Source organism: Mandrillus leucophaeus, unplaced genomic scaffold (genome assembly GCF_000951045.1).
Source record: "Mandrillus leucophaeus isolate KB7577 unplaced genomic scaffold, Mleu.le_1.0 Scaffold1014, whole genome shotgun sequence".
NCBI lineage: Eukaryota > Metazoa > Chordata > Mammalia > Primates > Cercopithecidae > Mandrillus > Mandrillus leucophaeus.
Window position 1 is genome coordinate 357,512 of NW_012098255.1, and position 21,964 is coordinate 379,475.

The window sequence follows — 21,964 nt, forward strand, 5'->3', positions numbered from 1 at the left end:
TTCCAGGTGGGGGAAAGGAGTCCTGAATTCCTTATATAATCCCTGTCACTTGTCCTCTAGATACAGAAGATCATTGAGACATTGACACAGCAGCTTCAGGCAAAAGGAAAAGAACTAAATGAATTCCGGGAAAAGCACAACATTCGTCTCATGGGAGAAGATGAGAAGCCAGCAGCCAAGGAAAACTCAGAAGGGGCTGGGGCTAAGGCCAGCTCAGCTGGAGTGTTGGTCTCCTAGGGACCAAGGCCTTTGCATTTTTTTCTACCCTGACTCCCACTTCTGATTTCTCTTTATTGTTATTATTATTATTTTCTCTGCTATTGTAATATTTTTTGTTAATTAAATGTTTTGGTCAGAATGCTTAGCTGTAGCCTGAAGTTTTCTCCCACTTAGGGGTGGAAATTGTTTTGAGACATGGAACAGCATATGATTTGTGGTTTTTGTTTCCATCAGGTTAATGACTCATAATATGAGACTAGGACCCATATTTATTTTATCCTTTCCTTGCAAATAAAGGTATGTCCACTTATTTACTGCCTTTCCCCCTCCCCCAAAAAATTTCAGAGACAAATCTTGAGTCTCAGATTGAAATTTAATACGCATTTGAAGTGAAGCAGATAGCTCTGGTGATAATGCTTTATAGATTTGCAACAAAGCAAAACAAAACGAGGCTTAGTGGTGTGTCTCGGCACTATTTAGATAAGGAAGTCCAGAATGCAAACCTGTGGACTGGCTGTCCTGCCATCCTCACCAAAACCCCCAACCAGGTAAAGCTGATCATTCCAAAGGCAGGTGCGATGGCCCACGCGTTTCATCCCGCGATCTGCACAGGGGAAGTGGAACCACAGAGGAGGAGATGTGCCTGTTGGATGGGGCAGAGGGTGGTTATTGAGGCAGTAGCACTTTGTCATTCACAGAACACAACACGACCAAGGGCTTGCCCACTGTTTTTCTGCTCACTTCATTTGTAGGCCTCTTCAAATGCTTAATATTCTGTGTACTCCTTTAACTCCTGTCAACTAATTTTTCATCCTCCCTACCCCATCACTCCATCCTCTTTCTGTAGTCTTCAGCTTCCCCCATCTTCCCACCTTTCCCCCCTTCAGCCATTAGTCTGGCTCTCACGGGTGTCATAGATGTAGAGATCATTGCAGATGGTGTCTCTAGCTCTGGTCAGAGTTTCTCCACCAAACAGCACAGCAAAGGGCCCAACCACAGAACATGAGTGATGTCGTAGTCCATGGGGCCCCTTCTGGGACCCCTGCCCACTGCTCACAAGCCTTGCAAGCTTTTCCATCAAATGAGGAGCAACAGGTGGTTCCTCCTTGGGGAGAAAGAAAGCACTGTCTGAAGAGACCTGGGCATCACAATTTCAGCTTCTTCCCATCCTAAACAAGATGTGTGGGGAGCTAATACCTTTATTTTCCCATGACTCCAATGCCTAGCTACTTCTGGTTCAGCTAAGTTGCAACCTCCGAAGAGCAATAGCTGATGACCTGGATGGGGTCCAGGAGTTTGGAGCAGGGCCGCACAGTGACCTGAGCGTGAGGCTATGTGGCAGCCTTCTTGCTTGTAGCTGTGGACATGCAGAAATTCAGGCCTGAGTGGGTTTTCTGGAAAATGTAAGTGCCACCGCCCTTGCCAAGGATGGATGGAGAAGAGGCATAGGGCAGTGCGGTAGGTGGGATGAGAGGAAGGGTAATACTGTAGAGAGCTCAGCTAGCTTAAACATGGTAGGTTGGGAGGGTGCGAGGGTGAGGACGTGGATAAATTGCCTGAGAAATGTTTAGGCTTTTGTTTTTCCAGAGTGTAGATGAGAGTGAAACGTTTTGGGCAGGGGGTGCCATACCAATAGGTGCGGGCGCTGGGGTCCAGCCTTAATGTGTAGATGCTTCCATAGCGTCGCTGAGTGTGGATACCGCCCTCCCGGCCAGCCACCTGCAGCTCTCGGTCAGAGATGCGGGTGCAGGTGTGACTACTGAGGCCGGTGGGGGGGCAGTCACCAGGGGTCGCTGTCCACGCCTCCCACACACCGCGCTCTGTGTCCAGCGCGGTCACTGTGGCCAGGCGGCGAGACCCGTCCCAGCCGCCCACCACGCAGAGCCAACGCCCGCCCACGGGTGCCGCGTCGTGGTGACTGCGCGGGGGGCTGCCCCGGGATCCCAATCGTACGGCCTGGCCCCTCGCTGGGTCGAAGACCACCGTATCGCTGCTGGGCTCTCTCGTTCCTCCTGCTAGGAGACCACCTACGAGATAGAACCGTCCCCGCAGTTCGGTGCATGAATGGAAGGCCCTAGCCAAAAGCGCGTCCCGCGCCACTGGCCTCCAGGCCCAGCCTGAGCCTGCGGCCCGGCCCGGGGGCACGGCCACCGCCATGGGCCCCGGGGAGAGGAAGGGCGGTGGGGTCTGCGGCTTGGAACGAGCCCCTACATGGCAGGCCAGGCACCTCGCCTTCCGCGGGCTTCCCCAGGAACCTCCCCCTACCAGACGCCAGCCGGGGTTCCCACCTCAAGCCCCGGCTTTCTCTCCGCCGTCGCCCAGCAACCACTGCAGCGGCTGCAGTGCGACCGCTGCAAACCGAAGGTCGCAAAGCAGCAGTCACCGTGGAGACAGGACACCTGGGTTGCTATCGAGAACCGTAGCTGTACCAGGTCAATGAAAATCTTGCAAGATTGTTAACTTCAGAAAGTCAGAGGACAGTCGGCTCCTCAGAATAAACCCTTGTGATCTCAGCTGTGAACTGATTTGCGATTATGACATTTGAGGTGCAGGTGCTGCTCCACTAGGGCCGGAAGGGATCATTTGGCTTCAGGGTTTCTTACTCCGGCTAACCACCCCAGGGATGAGCAAGGAAGGAGAAGCAAAAGTCAGAGGGTGGGGGAGGTGAAAGTGGACTGAGCACTGGCCCGAGAGACGGGAGACCTGGGTTCTAGTCCCGACTATGCCCCGACCCTCAAAGGCATTGTTTCTCTTTAGGCCTTCTCAGTTTGTCATTCATCAAATAGGCTGTTGGTTTATTCCCAAAGAAGGTCCCGATTGATTGGGTGGGAGAGTCCTTTCAGCTCTCGCCACTAGAGGGTAGCAGAACCCAGTCTCTCAGGGGACACACACACACACACACACACACACACACACACACACAGAGAGAGAGAGAGAGAGAGAGAGAGAGAGAGAGAGAAACCACGCAGCCTTAGAAGGGTGAAGTGGGGGAAAAGTGAGAAAATGAGAAAAACAGACCCCTACCTTACCTTTCCTTCCCTGATATCTTTTATTTAAGCCAGGTTCCAGATACTAACTCTGTCCCCAAGGACCAAGTGATAACTGAAGAGGCCCAGATACAAGCTTACTGGTTTCAGCTGAAGGAGGAAATACAGAATTTTCCTCCCAACACAGCTGGGGTGGGGCAAAAACAGGATCTGTGTCCTCTGGGACTGGGCTGTAAGTGGGAATGATGACTGCTACTTGTGGCCTTTGGTTTCTACACATCACCTTGCTCCCCATCATCCCTGAGATACTGAGACCATAGAGAGTGGCCAAGCAGGAGGATCACTTGAGGCCGGGAGTTCAGGAGTTCAAGACCAGCCTGGGTAACATAGCGATACCCTGTCGAAAGAAAGAAAGAAAGAAAAAAGGAAGAAAGGAGAGAGTGGCCAGGGCTGCAGTGAGGATGGGCATGTAATGCAGGGTCTGATAGCACAGCAGGGCTTTCCCCTCCTCTTCCCAACTCTTGGTCCTCAGAGAACACAGCATGGGGATGGCATGGGCAGGAAAGGCAGTTATGGAGACTGGAAGATTACCAGGACCTGTTCCCCACCTGTGCCTTAAAGCCAAGATTCAACAATAGCTTTGAAAGTCTCTGCCCTCCCAACTATAGCTTTCCCTGAGTATGACAGGCAGTATTCTCAGTTTTCCAAAAATCATGGTAAGAATCTCTAAAAAATCACTAACTTTTACTGTCCTTGGCTGAAATTTAAAAGTCAGTCTTTTCCCTCAGGCTTCTCACTGGCTAACGTCCCAACAGCTGGATTCAGATCTGTCATACTCCTAGGATTAGGCAAGGGCTTGCCTTAGGGGTGGGGCAATTTTGCTTAAACCTTATTGGCCTATATGTCCATTTTAGTCTCTTGCTTTTGCCTAAGTCTTGGCTGTTCTGTCAGACTTACTTTCTGCCTCTCCTGGATAGAAATGGGAACTCCCCACCCCAAGGGCCTTTCCAGCTCCTCTCTCCCAGCTTCCTCTCTGACTCTGAGTCCTTAGCAGTAGGCATCTTAGTTAGACATAGAGCTTGAATCTCACATACTCCTTGGCTGTACCCTCTCCAATTCTGACCTAGATGCTTCCAGTTCCTCCTAATAGCTGGAAGCATCTGTCCATTGCTTTGCCATCCCAAGACCCTGGGAGAGGAACTGCCTAGGACTCCTACTTTCTTAGGTTAGTTTGAACCAAATCTATATTTTGAAGGAGAGAGAAGAGAAGCCAGAAAGAGAGAAACAGAGAGAGGAAGAAAGCAAGCCAGCCAACCTGGACTTGCATGACACATGCTTCACGCCGCAGGACAGCATCTGCAGTGGTCTATAATGACCTTGTCAATGATACAAACTGAAAGGGCATTAAGATAAGTGAAAGGGAGAACTGAGAGAAAATTGTGAGACAGGGAAAAAGGCAGCCAGGGCTGTGAACCTGCTTTCACCTGCTAATAATATCCAGGGACAACCTCTGTCCAGAAATGAGAGCAGGGACTAGATATCCTGAAAGCCTTATAATCCTGATGTGATCCTCTGATGTTGGCTTTGTCTCAGTTGGCCAAGAGTCTATGTGATCTCTAGCAAGCAAGCACCCAGCTTCCTACCTAGCCTTAGATGTCTGTCCTAGCCCCAAATCTATGGCCCCTTGCCTCAAACCTTCACAAAGCTCTTACTCTATCTTCTCCCTCCCTTAGCCCCATTTTCTGACCCTGGAACCATCTCTGCTTCTTAGCATTATTCAGTACATACAGAAAACCAACAATTGGGCTGGGTGTGGTGGCTCACCCCTGTAATCCCAACACTTTGGGAAGCCAAGGTGGGTGGATCACTTGAGGCCAGGAGTTCGAGACCAGCCTGGCCAACATGGTAAAATCTCAACATGGTAGAGATTTTAGCCCATCTCTACTAAAAATAAAAATAAAAATAAAAATATTAGCCAGCCGTGGTGGTACATGCCTGTAGTCCCAGGTACTCTGGAGGCTGAGGCAAGCTAATCGCTTGAACCTGGGAGGCCAAGGTTGCAGCGAGCTGCGATTGTGCCATTGCACTCCAACCTGGGTGACTGAGTGAGAGAGAAAGAGAGACAGAGAGAGAGAGAAAGAAAAGAGAGAGAAAGTAAGAGAAAGAAAGAAAGGAAAGAGAAAGAAAGAAAGAAAGAGAGAAAGAAAGAAAGAAAGAAAGAAAGAAAGAAAGAAAGAAAGAAAGAAAGAAAGCAAGCCAGCCAACAATTGTACCAAAGGGTCTTAGTCGCACTCTCAAGACTCCCACAGTTCCCTCTGCCCGTGTCTCCCAGGCTGTCCCCATCCTTCAGGCCCTTTCTTTGACTCTTCTTCTGCTGTCCCCTGACCCTTCTCTATTTCTCACACAGCTTGATTTCCTGGCCCTATGCCATCCTGGCCCCAATTCTGACTCTTTGCTCTCAACTCAGCCAGAATAAAGACATAGACAAAAGGACAGAGGAATGATCAGGCAAAGAGACTGCATGAGGTCAGATCTTGAGAGCTCCTTTGACTGGATGTGAGCTAGGAGATTGAGAGAAAGGTGAAATTGTAAGCAGGCTTTAGGGTGGAGGGGAGTGGTAATCAGCCAAGTTAGAGAATGATGGAGAGGTGGGATAAGGATGGGGAGGAGCTTATGTTGTTGAGGGAGTAGCCAATGTTGAATAGGAAAGTATCATTGGGTCATTGCTGAGTGGTGGGAATTGACGGCGGAAGAGAGAAGGACTTGAGTAATCAGGGCAACCAGAAATTTCTCTTCGGGTCCTTCTGTCTCTGTTTCAGATTTTGTCTTGGCCACTTCAGCCACTTTGTCTCTTTGAATTCTCCCCCTTCAATAACTCGTGTGTGTGTGTGTGTGTGTGTGTGTCCAATACAATCCCTGACTTATGATGGTTCAACTTACAATTTTTCTTTTTCTTCTTTCTTTTTTCTTTTTTTTTGAGACGGAGTCTTGCTCTGTCACCAGGCTGGAGTGCAGTGGCACAATCTCGGCTCACTGCACCCTCCGCCTCCTGGGTTCAAGTGATTCTCCTGCCTCAGCCTCCTGAGTAGCTGGGACTACAGGCACGCACCACCAAGCCCAGCTAATTTTTTGTATTTTTAGTAGAGATGAGGTTTCACCATGTTGGCCAGGACGGTCTCAATCTCTTGACCTCATGATCCGCCTGCCTCAGCCTCCCAAAGTGCTGGGATTACAGATGTGAGCCACCGTGCCCAACCCAACTTACAATTTTTTAACTACAGTGATGCAAAAATGATAATGTGTTCGGTAGGACCCATACTTGAATTTTGAATTTTGATATTTTCTAGGGCTAGCGACTGGTATATTAAAGACATTTTCAAGTTATATGTTCAGTTTGCAATGGGCTTATCAGGACATAACCCCATCATAAAAGTCAAGGAGCATTTGTGTATTTTTTCTGTCTCTAAGTTTCCATTTTTCTCACTGTGTCTTGAGATCTGTCTATCACTGTTCTGACTTTTGCGTTTCTCTCTCTGGGTTACTGCCCTTTTTTTCCTGCTGGACAGAGCCAGCCATCTGATTTTCCTGCAAGGAGCTTTAGAACTTTCCAGAAGTGGCCATTCTTCTTCCCTTTGGCTGCTTTCTAGAACTGTAGCACCAGTTTGGGGTCCTCAGGCACAGTCATAAGGTCTCAATTTTTGATGAGGACCTGAGTGAGCTTCAATACATAGGGCCTTTTCAGGGAGTAGAATTTCCCTACAGTGGGGTCTTAGTGTCAAAACAAAGACATTTGTGCCTTAACCCATACTCTGGTCCTGGATTTCATGGTAGTGTGTTCATGGAAACTTGGGAAGTTCATGGGGTGAGTGCAAGGAGGACGGGGCTCTGCACACAACTGGACCTACTGAGAAACAGGACCTGAATATGCCTTGCATTCAACTGCCTCCTCCCCTGGATGGCACACTCCAGCTTTAGGGCCCTCAAGGAACAAGCAAATTCAGTCCCCTGAGCTCCAAGGGTTGTTAGGCAACCAAGAAATGTGGTTATCATTAAAGAATGGGGCTGGGTATTGGGGAATCGGTGGGCCTGCAGGATAGGCAAAGAACAACATAGCACATGGCAATGTTTTGATGTAATTTCCTAGAAAACAGAAGGCCACCATCCTAATATTGAGCATAGTGAGGCTCCATCTGGAGGGGAGCAAAGGTGTTTTCTAGGGGTGGAAAAACTGCTGGAGCCCCTGTGTTCTGTATAGGGGAATGCCCATACCTCCATGGATGGGGGGAGTGATCCTAGGGAAGAGCAGGAGGAGTGACTTTGAAGCCTCGGTCCTGGCGGGCGAGATCAAGGCCCATATTGGTAATCTTTCACTGTGTCATCAGCTCCCCAACACCTTTCTGTACAAACTGCAGAAAGTTTGCAATGAGCAGATCAGGAATAGCTTATCACAGAGACAAAGCTGTACAGAAATGGATCATAAATATTTTATCCACACTCATGCTTCCAACTAGTTACACTGTGATTTATTTTTCACCCTCCTCTCTCCCTAAGCACAAGGGACTCTCCCCCAGCCTCTGACTCTTCTCTGACCTGGGACCTCACTGCAGACAGACAGGATATTACTCACCAAGGAGCTCTCTCATCTACTCCTACCCCCAACTCATCCTCCTGCACCCCACCCTCACTCCCACCCCTTCCCACCTGGGCCCACTCCCTCCCTCCCCCACTCAATCTGACCCTCACTCTCACTATTCCTCTCCCCCACACCACCCCACCCATCCTTGTCCCTCCCTGACTCACCTCAAGTCCCATTGACACAAACAAAAATTTCAGCACAACCCACTCCAACCGGTTTGGCTGAGGCGTGCAGCCTGTCATGGGGACAGAGACAGGTATAAGTGGACGCTTGGATGCATGCAGATCATGAAGAACATCCACTGCTGTGCACACAGAGACAGCTCCACATATGTGCATAGCATGTACACGTACAGAGATACGTAGAGAGCACATGATGGTGGGATATAGCATATTACAGTTGTTTCTGTGTCTGACTCTCCCGATTGAGGGCTCCTTGAGGGCAGGGACTATGTGTTATGTGTCTTGGTCTCCTCCCTTGAGCCTGACACATAGTGGTACTCACTTAATGTCTGTTGAAGGAATGCATGGGTGCAGGCGTGTACATGATAAAGACACTATCATGGCTTGAATTGTTCTCATTCTTAGGGTCCACAATATGGGTAGGAAGAGGGTAGGAGTGAGGCATGTGGGGAATGAGAATTCAAAATGGAAGGGAGAACCGAACCAGGATACCAGGCATTGGTCTTGAAAATCTTCCTCATCCAGTATTTCCTTCCAGCCTCAATCCTAGAATATGCCTTCCCCAGCCTTCATGCTAGGAGAGGGTAAGAGAGACCTAAGTTTGAGGGCGTATTCTCGGAGAGCATGGCCCTTGTGAGACATACAGGACTGAGGGGAGGGAGGAGACAGTGGGACTTGAGATAGATATTTGTGAAATGAGGAGAGAGAGAGATCCCTACCTCCGTCAAAGGCCTGGAGTGGGCTGCTAGACTCTAGTACTCCCTCTTAGGCCCTGTGGTACCCTTAGCCTACTTCAAGGCTGCATCTGGTGTTTACTGGGACCCAAACATACCCATGAAAAAATGAATATAGCCATACCCTAACTCCACCTCTGGACAGTTCTGCCTCCCTTCCATGCTCTGTATAGCTAGAGTTCAGGGTGAGTGATTAAGGGGGCCTAACCAGGGGTTCAGAGACATCCTGACTGGTAGCACTTTCTTTTTTTTTTTTTTGAGGCAGAGTCTCGCTGTCGCCCGGGCTGAAGTGCAGTGGCCGGATCTCAGCTCACTGCAAGCTCCGCCTCCTGGGTTCACGCCATTCTCCTGCCTCAGCCTCCCGAGTAGCTGGGACTACAGGCGCCCGCCACCTCGCCCAGCTAGTTTTTTGTATTTTTTAGTAGAGACGGGGTTTCACTGTGTTAGCCAGGATGGTCTCGATCTCCTGACCTCGTGATCTGCCCGTCTCGGCCTCCCAAAGTGCTGGGATTACAGGCTTGAGCCACCGCCCCCGGCCGACTGGTAGCACTTTCACAGGGGTATACCGTGAATGGACAGGCTGAAGGAGATTGGATACCCATCTTGTGAACTAACTGCTTTTCCACTCCTGTGCCTCAGTTTTTCCTGTGGCTTCCTGTACCTGGAGGGGTGAATCCGTGGGAAGGAAAGCAGCTCCTCCGAAAGCATGCGATAGGATCCAAGGTGTGATAATTATAATTATAACACAGGATGCTCCCCCTCCCATTCCCGCTGGCCCTACTCCACCCCTGCCACAGTGGATCTCAAAGCAGCATCTGGGTGGGGCTGTTCCCCTGGCACAGGTGGGGACCTGAAGAGGGGAAGGGGTTGGAGGCAGAGAGAAACTGGGGAATTCTGGCATCTGGCCTGGCCTGTAAGAGCCTCTGACCTGCAGGAAATAGCCCCTGAAGAAGAGGTCACTGCCGTGGTCATTGCTGGCAGTTGGGATCTAGAGCCAGAGTTGGGGTCATAGTCCAGTGACAGGAGTAAAGTACAGGTTACAACCCCAGTTCAGGACAGTAACTCACAGCTAGTCGGGATCTCTGCTTTACTGATCCTACTTCACCACCCTTTCCATCTGGACAACTCATTTATTCAGAAATTCATGCCTCCACCAAAATGTAGTCAGTTCCCACGAAATGCTGTGGCCTGTCCTAGCATGGAAGACTGAGACAAGATTATAAAATAAGCCCAACTTTCAAGGAGTTCACAGGCTACAACTCTTGCCCTGTCCCACAATTTAATACATTGACTGAATCCCTGGCACACAGCAGGCCTCAATCAATGTTTTTTTGACTTGAAGCTTACAATTTAGTTAAGGAGATAAGATGTGCACAAATTATGAGCACATAAGCTATAATAAAAGGACTAGTAAAGGCTGAGGAAGAATAGAAGAAAGATTAATTTGGGGTGGGAGGAGCAGAGAAGGCTTCACAAAGATGTGGCATTTGAGGTCAGCTTTGAAAGATGAATAAGAGTTTGACAGGTAGAGTTGGTGGGGATGGTGTGGTAGAAAATCTGCATAGAAAAACTCTTCCTTACGGCTTCTTTATTCCTCCTCTCTGCCTCCTCCAGATGGAAGGGTCCTATTGCAAAACTTTAACCTATTTTTTTTCTTCTCCCACATCTATCTCTATATTTACTTGGTTTTCGTTTTAGCCCTAGTCTGCAAGTGATCTTGCCTCTCCCCGTCACTAAATTTTCAGTGAGCGCAGAATATGCCCTCTTTCTCTGGCTATCCCAGGGAGGCCACTAAGGTTTTGCATAACTTGGCAGTCACTTTTTATGCATTCAGAATGGAAACATGTGGTCTGACAAGGATGAGTGTACTTATAGGAATACAGGGCTCGTTGAAATTAAGATTGTCCTTGCAAAGTCCAGACATGTGGTCTTGTCTAATGACCTAGGAATACACTGGGTAAAATGACCATGGAGAGCCTAGAGAGGAACCTGTCTCCATTCAAGTTGTGCTGCTGCGCTTTTGGGACTCCTGGCCAGGTAACAAGATGTTGAAGCTGAGAGAGGGCCCTGATAGGGAAGCCAGGAACCCCTAGGGCTAATTCCTTGGCCACTTCCTTGGCTTCTCCCATATGGAGTTGGGATTAGAGGAGTTACGTAAGTTATTTATCAGGGGTCTTTGAACTACTTCCCTACCTCAGGGATAGAGGTGTCTGAGCAAACCATGAGACTAAGTTGTGTGTCCTCTGGCAAGTCCCTCCCCTTCTCTGGGCCTTGGTTTTCTCATCTGAAGAATGAAGTATACAGCCCAGCACTGACAGACTCTTTCCTCCTCAGTTCTGGCCTTCTCTGATTCTGTGGCTCCAAAGCTGAGACCCTCCAGGAGATCCGGGAACTTGTCAAGGCCCCCAGGAGGTAGCAAGGCTAGCTGGGGTGTGGGACGCTTGGGTTCCTTTCTACCCACAAGGGCCTTGCCCCTGTTCATCCCGGCCTGCCCTGGTATCCTGGGCCTCCCTTAGCCCCCACCCTTGCCTCTCCCTTCACAGCCCCTTCCACATACTCGTAGGTAAAGCCTGGAGCTGAGGATGGGACCCCACTGCCCCCACCCAGGTCCTTTCCTTCTTCCCTCCCTCCCTGGCGCCCATTAGCTAGCCCAGGCCGTGGGGGCGGTGGCTGCTGAGTCTCCGTGCCAGGCCCAGCCCCCAGAGACGCACCTGTTCTGACCTGCTGAGCAGGTTCCCAGGTTTCTGCCGTCGTTGTTGGCCACAGCGTGGGAAGCAGCTCTGGGGGAGCTCGGAGCTCCGGATCACGGCTTCTTGGGGGTAGCTACGGCTGGGTGGGTAGAACGGGGCCGGGGCTGGGTCCCCCAGTACAGACCCAAGTACGAGAGGCAAGAACTCTGCAGCTTCCTGCCTTTTGGGTCAGTTCCTTATTCGTCTGCAGCTGGCTCCCAGGGAGATCTCAGTGGAACTTCAGAAACGCTGGGCAGTCTGCCTTTCAACCATGCCCCTGTCCCTGGGAGCCGAGATGTGGGGGCCTGAGGCCTGGCTGCTGCTGCTGCTACTGCTGGCATCGTTTACAGGTAGGACTTGCCTGAACCATCAGGACACTTGCTTCTGAGCCCAACCCGGCACTGACACACATGCACAAACACATAGACACATGCATGCACACACACATTCTCCTTCCTTTGACTCTGAACTGAGGAGCCAGTCTCTCTCTCCCACCCCCAGCTTCCAGCAGTGCCCCCAGAAAAGCCAGTATAGCCCTTCCCCTTCGTGTTTCCTCCCAGCCCCCAGGCCAGGTCACTATGTCTGGGATCCCTGACACCTCTGCCAAAGCCTTGCCTAGGCCTGAGCTGTCTTGGGGAATAGAGACCCAGTGCAGGTGGGCAGGGAGATGGGACTTGTGAGGATTCTTTTCACCCCAGGGTTTCCTGGAGGTGCCTTGGCCTACCCCCCTGGGCTCTAGAACAGCTGCCTGGAACTGGGGCTGACTCAGGGCTCAGCTGGTTTCGGCAGTCATCAGGGTGCTGGAAGCCTGATGCCCACAGAGTGGATGGGGGATTTCTGTTTCCTTCTCTTCTCTCCATGATGTTCTAGAGCACCAGGACTGGGGCACCTGTTGGGGACTATAGGAGAACTGAGAATGCCTGTCACTCTTACCCCTCCCTTTCCCTGGACACAGTATTAGGTGCCAGGGTGGTAATAAGGGGGTTTAGATGGGTGGGGGTCTAAGATAGGGAACCATCTAGATAGGATGTGGTCCCCTTTTGTTCATCTCCTGTTCCCCCATTTTCTTAACTAGATGCCTTGTATTACCCCTCACCTCCTGTCTGTCTAATGTATATACAACAAATATGAATTATAGGAATGTATAATCTTCAGAGTAGAGGAGAGTGTGTGTGCGTGTGTGTGCACAGTGAGACTCAGTGGGATTCCATAGGCTGTTCCTAGGGTAATGAGTAACAGAAATCTTTCTCCTTCAAAAGATGGGGGCTGATCTGGATAGGACAGTTTGATTCTCGGGCCCAGGAGCAGTAGCAAGGGAGCCTCTGTTGCCCAGCAAGATCCGGCAGTGATTCCCCCACCTCCATCTCCAGCCGAAGCTTTGAGGAGGGGAATAAGGCCTAGATGTGTGGATTGGTGGAGGTATGGGCTGCTCCCACTCTGATTTTATAATAGGTCATGGCTCAGCCTCCAGTCGTAGGATACTCAGCTCCTACCCCTGCCATCTCCTCACAGTCCCCTACCACCTGTGTTTTAATTCCCATTTTCCAGATAATCCTTCTCAACTTGTTTAGGCCAAAAAGGTGGAGCCTAGTTGCTGGAGTCGGGGAACCAGCAGTCACTTTCCTGTAGGATCTACCCACACCTAAAGAGTGGAGTCATGCCATCTCAGGACTTGGAAGAGATCAAAGAGATTACCACTCCAACTCTCTCATTTTACAGATGAAAAAACTGAGAGAGATAGGCAAGTGAGATCTTCAAGATAACTCAATGTTAGGAGTTAACACACACACAAACACACACACACACGCACACACACACACACACACACACAATCTCTTTCCTTTGACTCTGAACTGAGGAGCCAATCCCTCTCTCCCAACCCCAGCTTCCAGCAGTGCCTCCAGAAGAGCCAGTGTAGTCCTTCCCTTTCATGCTCCCTCCCAGCTCCCCAGGCCAGGTCACTATGTCTGGAATCCCTGATTATCTCTGCTCAGTGTTAGGAGTATGACAAGGGTTAGTGTCTTGGTGTTCTGATTCTAAGTTCATTGAAGAATAGTACATTTGAATGCACACTGGATACAACCTGGATACTAGATGCTGGAGATGCAATGGTGACTGCATCACATGGTTTTTGTCTTCCTTTTCCATGATGGCAAAACTGTTCTTACTAAGAGAAGCCCAGGGAAGGGGAAAGGAGACCCCCTTCTAGTTAGACCTCATGCAGTCCCTGACAGTAAGGGAGGAAGCTTGGCTCCAGATTGCCCCAGGAAGCTGGTAGCTGGTAGGAGGCCACTCCGCGCACTCCGCTGCACAGAGCTGAGGTTGCTCTGGGGGCTGGAGACTACTAGCCTGAGGATCAGATGGTCCTACCTCCACTACCACCCCCATTCTGGCTCTTCTGTATATAGACTCTCTTAAATGGCCCCCAGGAATCTGGAATGTTTCATGTCTCTGAAAAAAATCCTTGGACTGGGAAGTCAGGAGTCTTGGGTCCAGATCCCGTTTCCGCTATTAATCTATTTGGTAACCTTGGGCAGCGATGAAACCAGACTTCAGTAGACCAAGAGCTAGGACCAGATCATCTCTACTGACCTTCCAGCTCAAATACGATGACTCTGTGATGTTCCAGCCCTGGTTGAAGTGGGGTGCTGTGGTGTTGGAAAGGTCACTGGATCTAGTTGTGGAGATAGGAGGAGGAAAGGGGTTCTGGTCCCATCTCTCAGAGGTTACCAGCGTACCTTTCCCCAGAATACTGCCTTCCTGGCCCTATTGCAAATTCACCCCCCACCCAAATCCTGGGCCATTAGAGCTCTGAGCCCCAGGGCCCTGCCCCACCCCTGACAGGGAAAGGAGCCCAGGCTTGGGAGGCGCCTCAGCACCACAGCTCTTTGTCTCTCCTTAATGGGTTGAGTTTCCGGGTGAGGTCTCCTCCCTTCTCCCTCCCCCATCTCTTGCCCTGGGGCTGAGGGACCCAAATCCATGAGATACCCCTTCCCCCATTAGGATCCTAGTCCCTAGCTCTTTGTCTGGATTCAGGAGCCCTGCAGGACCAGAGGGTGAGTGGTGGTGCTCTGCATTCTGAGGTCTGCCTTCTGGGGGTTAGGATCAGCTTTCTGTCTCAGGTTAGTTTCCTCAAAAGGGAGGGGCCCATCCTTACTTTTCCACTCCTGTTTACAGAGGGGGGCAGGCCCTTTCCTGTAGGACCTACCCAAACCTGGGAAAGCCAGCAAGGGAGGTGGTGAGAACTGGGAGAATCCCAGGGAAGCCCTGTGACCTCAGTGACCTTGTTCCCACCCTAGTGTTTAAGGAGGCCGGGCCAAGGAGACCCTAGCTACAGAGACGGTGATGAGGACGTTAGAGTTCATGATTCCATCAGGTGGACCAGAGCCTCAGGATCTGGGGGTTCTCTAGGCAAAGTGAATGGGGATTAGCTACTTTGGGGCACAAACCCAGTGAGAAGAGAATGATTGGATATTCTGGCCTCCAAAAATTTGCCCTTGCTCTGACCGAAGTCTAGGCAGAGAGAAGCGATGGAGGTGATATGTGGAATGAAGTCAGAAGGGAAGGGAGTAGAGGAGTCTAGGGTCTAAATTTGGGAAGAGAATCTAAAATGAGGAGGGGGCCAGGCGTGGTGGCTCACACCTGTAATCCCAGCACTTTGGGAGGCCAAAAACAGGTGAATCCCTTGAGCTCAGCAGTTCGAGACCAGCCTGGGCAACTGGCGAAACTCCGTCTCTACAAAAAATACAAAAGTTAGCCAGGCATGGTGGTGTACCTGTGGTCCCAGCTACTTGGGAGGATTGCCAGAATCCAAGGAGACTGACGTTGCAGTGAGCCGTGATCACACCACTACACTCCAGCCTGGGTGACAGAGTGAGACTTTGTGTCAAAAAAACAAAAAAACAAAAAAAAAAGAAGAGGTGAAGTTCAGAACTGAGGAGGCATCTGCCATGCCTCCTGAACGAAGGCTGTGGAGAAGGTGGCTGAGGTCACTCTTTCACTGGAACAGGCAGCCTCTGGCCTCGGGAGATTTTCTCATAGTTTTCTGGCCACCCCCCACCCCCTTCCCTCTAAATCTGGTGTGTCCTGAGAGCTGGAGTTGAGGCTGTGATTTGGGACGGGGCAGAGCAAGCCATGGTGGGTGGAGGGGCAGTGTGGAGCAGGGGTTAGGATCTCAGGAGTTTGGGAGAAGCTGAATCCTGGGTCTCCCACCCACAGTGTGGCTGTTGTGGTGACTCAGCCAGGCTCAGACTCTGGCTCCGGGGGGTTTAGGGGACTTATCTGTGCTGGGAGCTGTGTCTGGGCCAGAGCCGGGGCTGCCTCAAGGCCTGTCCTCCCCATTGTTCTCATCTCCCTTTGTGATTGTGTGGCCCCCCTCCCCAGACACTAATCTGTGGGTGGGCGTTCTGCCCAGGCTGGGAAGCTCTCACTAAGCTGGGGGGCTTAGAACAATGGGGGGTAAGTGAGGGAGGCGAATGAAGGTGGAGAGGGAATCTTCTGGCTTTTAAAGTTCCTTAGCACTCCAAAGCCAAGGTTATGGGGAAAAGAGTGGATGGAAAGGGGTTTGCTGGGTTGTTTGTGTCACCTGTCCTGGATGGGGAGTTTCGGTGCATCCCTCCCAGGTCCTTTCTCACCCCAAACTCACCCACATACTCCAGCTCTCGGTTGGAGGTTGTTGCTGTAAGGGGAGGCAGGAGTTAACAAAGGAGCATGAGACCCTAGACAGCCTGGACCCCTCCCCCTAGCCCCAGGCAGGATTCCCCTCACTCCCTACAAACCCACACCAGACAACCCTTACCCAGGTCTGGAACCAGAGCTGGTTTTTCTGGTAGTGGCAGCAGCAGAACCCTGACAGAGATTTCCAGGGAGAGGCCTCCTTCGGGGGCCAGAGCTGCTGAGGGACCCAGGGGAGTGGCTGGGGGTAGTGGTGAGAAATGTGGGAGTCCTTTTAGTAGGAACCTGAGGAGCAAGGGGAAAGGGAACGTTTGTTTTGTTCTGCTGGGGAGTCCTTAATGGCAAGTTCCCATCACCTGGAGGGACAGTGACCTCATCTCTAGGTACTTCCACCTTGAGCCTGAGATGAATCTGTCCTCAAGTCTTGGGGTGAGATGGGGAGGGATGCTGGGGGTGACATTCCAGGCAGGATGCAGAGGCAAAGGCTCAGAGCCACATACCACTGACCAAGGGCAGCTGAGACAGAGAGACATGCGGAAGCCAAGATAAACCGACAGCAAAATATTTACTATGTGTGCAGAGTTCCGCGAGACAAGAATGCACTCCATGCATACAGAGGGTGTGACATGCACACGGAATCGTGTGTGCACACACGTTCACACATACCGGTACATAGCTCTTCCCTCTGGACACAGACAAGTAAGTACATATATGCCCCTAAGATAAGACATGAACACATATATGTGCCAAACACCCACCAGTTTATGCAAGGAGATAGCCTCACATGCTTTTGAACCAGCACTAAGACAGGCCAGGCTCTCAGCCACAGCTCCCATATACAAAACACTCATACCTACTCCCTCCTTCTCAGACACCCTTCTCTAGTACCCCTACATTCACACCTGTAAGTCCCAGCAGGGGATCCTGATGGAGAAAGGCCCCTTATAAAGAAAACCTACTTCCTTAAAGATGCTCTTGATGGCTGGGTATCAGCAAGTGCCAGCCTCAGTGTCCCTTCCTGAGATCAGAGGCCAGGCTCACATAGAAAGGAAAGTTGAGACCCAGGCATAGGGTGGGGAACAGCCAGCCCAAACCTGGAACGGAGGGCCTGTCTGGGAGCGGGCGGGGTACACAAAGGGCTGGGCTCCAAAGAGGCCCGTGGGGGCCTGGCCAGGGTGGGGGAGGCCAAGGGCAGGGATCCCGTCTGGCCAGTCGGGCCTGTTCTCTCCCTTGCGCAAGGTGGTGGTGGCTGTGGCTAGGCTTGCTGCTGTGCAGCAGCTTCTGAGTCACCAAGGCTCCTGACCAGCGTCCTGGTGCTCCAGGGAGGAGGGGTGGGAGGGTCAGAGGGAGGAGTGTCCAACCAGCCGAAGTCCACCAGCCTCAGCAAACAATTTGCAACAGAAGGGTCCGTGGGCTTGGCCTGGCCTGGCCATCACATGCCCGCAAGGTGACCTCACCAGGCAGGCAATGTGTCTCCTTTGGTCTGATGACATCATCATGCTGACGCCAGGCTGACATTGGGTGGAGGAGAGAAGGAGGAGGCAGTCCTGGCCTGCCCTGGCCTGGAAGCCTGGACTCCTGGGTCTGTTTAGCCAAGGACAGGGATTCTAGGCCTCAAATTCTATTTTCTCTTCTCTTGTACCCTAGGGTGGTAGAGGGGTATGCAACTGGAGGAGGGTGTTGCCTCAGGCTGAGATGTTCCTACTAAATAGTGGATTTAGAACAATGAGGATCTGTGGGAGATACCCAGAAAGGAATTTCCTGTTTTACTGGGTTCCTCGGTCTGAGAAGCTTCAGTTTGTCCCCTAGGGGTGGGGATCATCGACTCACAGGTGAGAACATGGAGGATTGAGATTCAGGCATGCGCTGGATATCTAATGCCTGCTGTACCCTAAGAAGGTATTGTATTTTCCTAGGGAAATATAGGTGATTAGTGGTGGGGAGGCAGCAGGTGGTTGACTAGTATAGGAATAGGGTTGGAAAATATGCCATCTGATGTTGTTTCAGAAATAGTCTTTAGAAAGTTTTGAGTATCCCAGGGGGGCAGGTCTTGGGATCCCTGTGACCTTCACAGACAACAGCGTTTGAAGCAGAGGATATGTGGTGCTGGAGATCCCTACCCAAGCTCACTCACAGCCCTTCCTTGGCAGCCCTGTTCTTTCCAGTGCCAGGAGGAGAAGAAGCCTGAGATGGGTGCGGGTGGGTAGCTGGACTCCCAGGCTGGGCTGGGTGGGACCAACATTAGCTTAGGCAGGTCAGGGCCCTGGTATCTGGCCCTGCAGGTCTATCCTGTCCCATCTGGGACCTCTTAGCGCCCAACAGCATCCTTCTTCCCTCTCCTGGTGGCAGCGCCACAGGAACCCCTTCCTGTGCTCTATGTGCTGCCTCACTAAAACCCTCTGATCCATTCTAGTGGAGCTTCATTTCCTCCCTTCATGCCTGCCTCCTTCCATTCCTATTTTTTTCCTCTGTCCAGTCTGGAGGTGCTCCCTTTGCCAGTGAACCCAATTAGCTAGCTAGCCCAGCCTATCCTGCCTCCCCCCCAGGGTTACCATGTAGTGTGCTCCTCCCTGGCCAGCCCAATGCTTGTTCCTCCTCATTCTTGTTTTTTATCTTTTTCTTTTTTTTTGGTACAGCATCTCACTTTGTTGCCCAAGCTGGAGTGCAGTGGAATGATTAGCTCACTGCAACTTCCACCTGCTGGGTTCACCAATTCTCCTGCCTCAGCCTCCTGAGTAGCTGGGACTACAGGCGCCCACCACCACGCCCGGCTAATTTTTGTATTTTTAGTAGAGATGGGGTTTCACCATGTTGGCCAGGCTGGTCTCAAACTCCTGAGCTTGGGTGATCTGCCTGCCTCAGCTTCCCAAAGTGCTGGGATTAAAGGTGTGAGCCACTCTGCCCAGCCTGTTCCTCCTCATTCTACACTTTTCTTCTGTCTCTCTCATTTATTAATTCACCTGTTCATTCATTCAGTCGGTCAATAAATGTTGATGGAACCCACATACCACTGAGCACTAAATCAGAAACAATGGTTCCATATGTGACATGAGGCCCAGAAAACAGGGATAAAGTGCTGTGACAGGAGTGAAAGCAGGGTGATGAGGAGAACAGAGGAAGGGCACCTAATGCTGCCTGAGGTGGGGGTGGGAGGAGGGAGGACTCCTGGAGGAAATGATGCCTAAGCAGAGTCTTAAATGATGAGTAGGCGCTACCAGACATAGGGAGGAGGGCATTCCAGGCAGGGGGTATTGTGTGAGCAGAGGTGAGGAACAACAAGGTGTGTGGCTTGCTGGGCAGAGGCAGGGACAACACACTGTTGGGGATTGCTGGGGCACGCATTCCAAAGCAAGGAGCTCTTGCCATCCCAGCATGTTCCTTTGCTCTGCTCCCAGGCCCCAATCCCCATATTTCACTTTTGATTCCATGACTCCAAATTTATTTCTTCCCAACAATGAACATCCTCAGGCCCTGTCTCCCTCATAAGTTACTCATCCTAGAAATTTAGGAGCTGTCTTTGAGTCTTTCCTCTCCTTCATCTTTCTTTCTGGTCAGTGACCAAATCCCTGTCAAATCTCCCCCTGGAACTGTCCCCTCCTATCCCCTCCTAGCACTACTGTGCCCAGGCTGCAGTGACTGCCCCTCACCACTTGCTCATGGCACTCCCTTGCTAAGGAACCTTCAGTGACTCCCCATTTCCTCTTGACCAAGTCTGAATCCCTTTGCTCGTATGGAAGTTCCCCGGTGATTTGGCCCCACCCTGCCCCAACCATATTTTCCACTCCTGCTCAACACACACACCCTGTATTAGGCTGAGTCCTCTCCTCTTTGCTTCCTGAACAAGCCACCTTCTCCATCTCCTTGGTGTTTGCTCACCGTGGTCCCTGACTTAGTATGCCTTTCTAGGCCTCTCTGCCTCCTAATCCTATCCAACTCATGCATGGGGCCCTCCCAAATGATTCAGTCCCATAGTGATTACCCCATCCCACAGTTGGCCTATAACACACCCCTGAGCACTAAATCAGAAACCATCATCACATGTTTCCATATGTGTCTCCATATCTATCTCTTGCTCCTGAGCAGACCTCAAGTCCCATGAGAGCAAGGAGTGGATCCTTACTTTGCAGATAAGGTAACATGATGGATAGTTCTGATTCCAGAATTCCTGAGGGTTTCATTAATATGCAGAATACTAGCCCTTTGTCCCTTGTCCTCTGATTCTGGCTTACAGTTCTGACCCCGTTGCTGTGTGCCTGCTCTGATCTCATCTCTCTGGGCCTCTGACCTGGGCCCTTTCTGTCTTTAGTGGCTTGCTCATTCCTGCCTCTGAGCCTTGGTTCATGCCTTTCCTCCCACATGGAACACTTCCTGAGCTATGGGAATTCAGGTCTCTCATCTTCAAGCCATGAAAAGAATGTTCCAAAGGGCCTACTGAATAGACCCTTCCTACCCTGTGTGACCCATTCCAGACACCAACAGTTTTGGATTCTTGCCGTGGCTCCCGACCACACTTTCTGAAACTATCCACTTTTTCCTGGTTGGTGTGTTGAACCTCCTCTGAAAGTTTGTTCATGGCTTTCCCTGTTTCTTTGTGCATAAATTCCATCTCCCTGATGACTGTGAGCTCCCTGAGGGCAGAGGCTGGGTCTCCTGTTCTGTTACAACCTCCCACCTTGCAACTGCTCAGGATACAATCCTAGGCTGCAAGAGGGTGTGAGTCTTCCATAAATCGTCCGTGTGGCCTTAGGCAAGCCACTTCCTCTCTCTGGGTCTCAGTTTCCTCATCTGTTAAATGGTGATAATAACACCTACCTCTTGAGAATGTTTTGTAGATTTAATAAGGTAATGAACTGAATGTGCTTTGCAAGCACAAAATGCTTCAGGAGTTCCGGCCACCTTTGCTATCATTATCATTATGAACGCGCTCCCCCACCTCTGGCAGCACCCTTAATCGTGGTTGTCCCTGTCTGCCCCCTGCAGGCCGGTGCCCCGCGGGTGAGCTGGAGACCTCAGACGTGGTAACTGTGGTGCTGGGCCAGGACGCAAAATTGCCCTGCTTCTACAGAGGGGACTCCGGCGAGCAAGTGGGGCAAGTGGCATGGGCTCGGGTGGACGCGGGCGAAGGCGCCCAGGAACTAGCGCTACTGCACTCCAAATACGGGCTTCATGTGAGCCCGGCTTACGAGGGCCGCGTGGAGCAGCCGCCGCCTCCACGCAATCCCCTGGACGGCTCGGTGCTCCTGCGCAACGCAGTGCAGGCGGACGAGGGCGAGTACGAGTGCCGGGTTAGCACCTTCCCCGCCGGCAGCTTCCAGGCGCGGCTGCGGCTGCGAGTGCTGGGTAAGTGGGGCTCTCTGGGGATGGTCTGAGCTGCTGTGGATGCAGGGGGAAGCAGAGATTGGAATTGCAGAGATGAATGGGGCAGAAGTAGAACAGGAATAAAATGTAGGGTCCTGTTCAGGTGAGGGAGCTTCATCCAGCTAGCTATCCTTGTACCCAATCCAGAAATTCTCTCCAAGTAACCCCAAAAGCTGGGGAAGATTCCATTTATTAGGAAGTTCTTCCTTCCGACGACATGAAACTGCCTCTGTTACTTTTGCCCTGTGGCAATATGGCACGGTTTATTCTCTCTTCTGCACAACAACCTTTCCAAAAGCAGAGGCCCTTTGTCATGCCCCACCCAAATCTACTCTTCTCCAAGCTAAACTTACTGGTTCCTGACACAGTTCCACCAAAGACAGTTTCAAAGCCTCTCTCACCATCCTGTGCTCCATGTTTTTTTTTTTTTTACAATGTGGGTCCT

The 21,964-nt window shown here is 51.2% G+C and overlaps 3 protein-coding genes across 7 annotated transcripts in view; 2 read left to right on the plus strand and 1 right to left on the minus strand.

The window, feature by feature from the left end:
• PFDN2 (prefoldin subunit 2) overlaps positions 1–359 on the plus strand; it is a 17,074-nt gene extending 16,715 nt beyond the window's left edge. Inside the window, exon 4 of the mRNA XM_011976269.1 lies at positions 61–359. Within this exon, the coding sequence (XP_011831659.1) occupies positions 61–237 (177 nt within the window). The 3' untranslated portion in view covers positions 238–359. The remainder of the gene's footprint in view (positions 1–60) is intronic.
• Positions 360–571: 212 nt separating this feature from the next.
• On the minus strand, positions 572–2,551 carry KLHDC9 (kelch domain containing 9). Of its 3 annotated transcripts, XR_001005634.1 has the most exons (5): positions 2,508–2,551; positions 1,850–2,246; positions 1,417–1,576; positions 1,126–1,343; positions 572–862 (listed from the first exon to the last, which is right to left on the minus strand). XR_001005634.1 is itself a non-coding variant. In XM_011976340.1 (4 exons), exons 1-3 carry the CDS (start codon positions 2,374–2,376, stop codon positions 1,164–1,166), a joined length of 867 nt encoding a protein of 288 aa, XP_011831730.1. In that variant the 5' UTR covers positions 2,377–2,524; the 3' UTR covers positions 572–862; positions 1,126–1,163. The 3 variants fall into 3 exon arrangements, 2 of the variants coding, with proteins under 2 accessions (XP_011831730.1, XP_011831722.1); XM_011976340.1 differs by having other exon boundaries at positions 1,850–2,524; XM_011976332.1 differs by having other exon boundaries at positions 574–862; positions 1,126–1,324; positions 1,850–2,524.
• An 8,507-nt stretch (positions 2,552–11,058) lies between these two features.
• Positions 11,059–21,964, plus strand: part of PVRL4 (poliovirus receptor-related 4) — a 19,311-nt gene continuing 8,405 nt past the window's right edge. For 2 of the 3 annotated variants that reach the window (XM_011976354.1, XM_011976368.1), the window contains exons 1-2: positions 11,468–11,837; positions 21,142–21,501. In XM_011976354.1, coding sequence (XP_011831744.1) covers positions 11,759–11,837; positions 21,142–21,501 — 439 coding nt within the window. In that variant the 5' untranslated portion in view covers positions 11,468–11,758. Of the gene's footprint in view, positions 11,171–11,467; positions 11,838–21,141; positions 21,502–21,964 lie in introns of those variants that run through there. The other variant, XM_011976360.1, reaches the window with a different exon arrangement.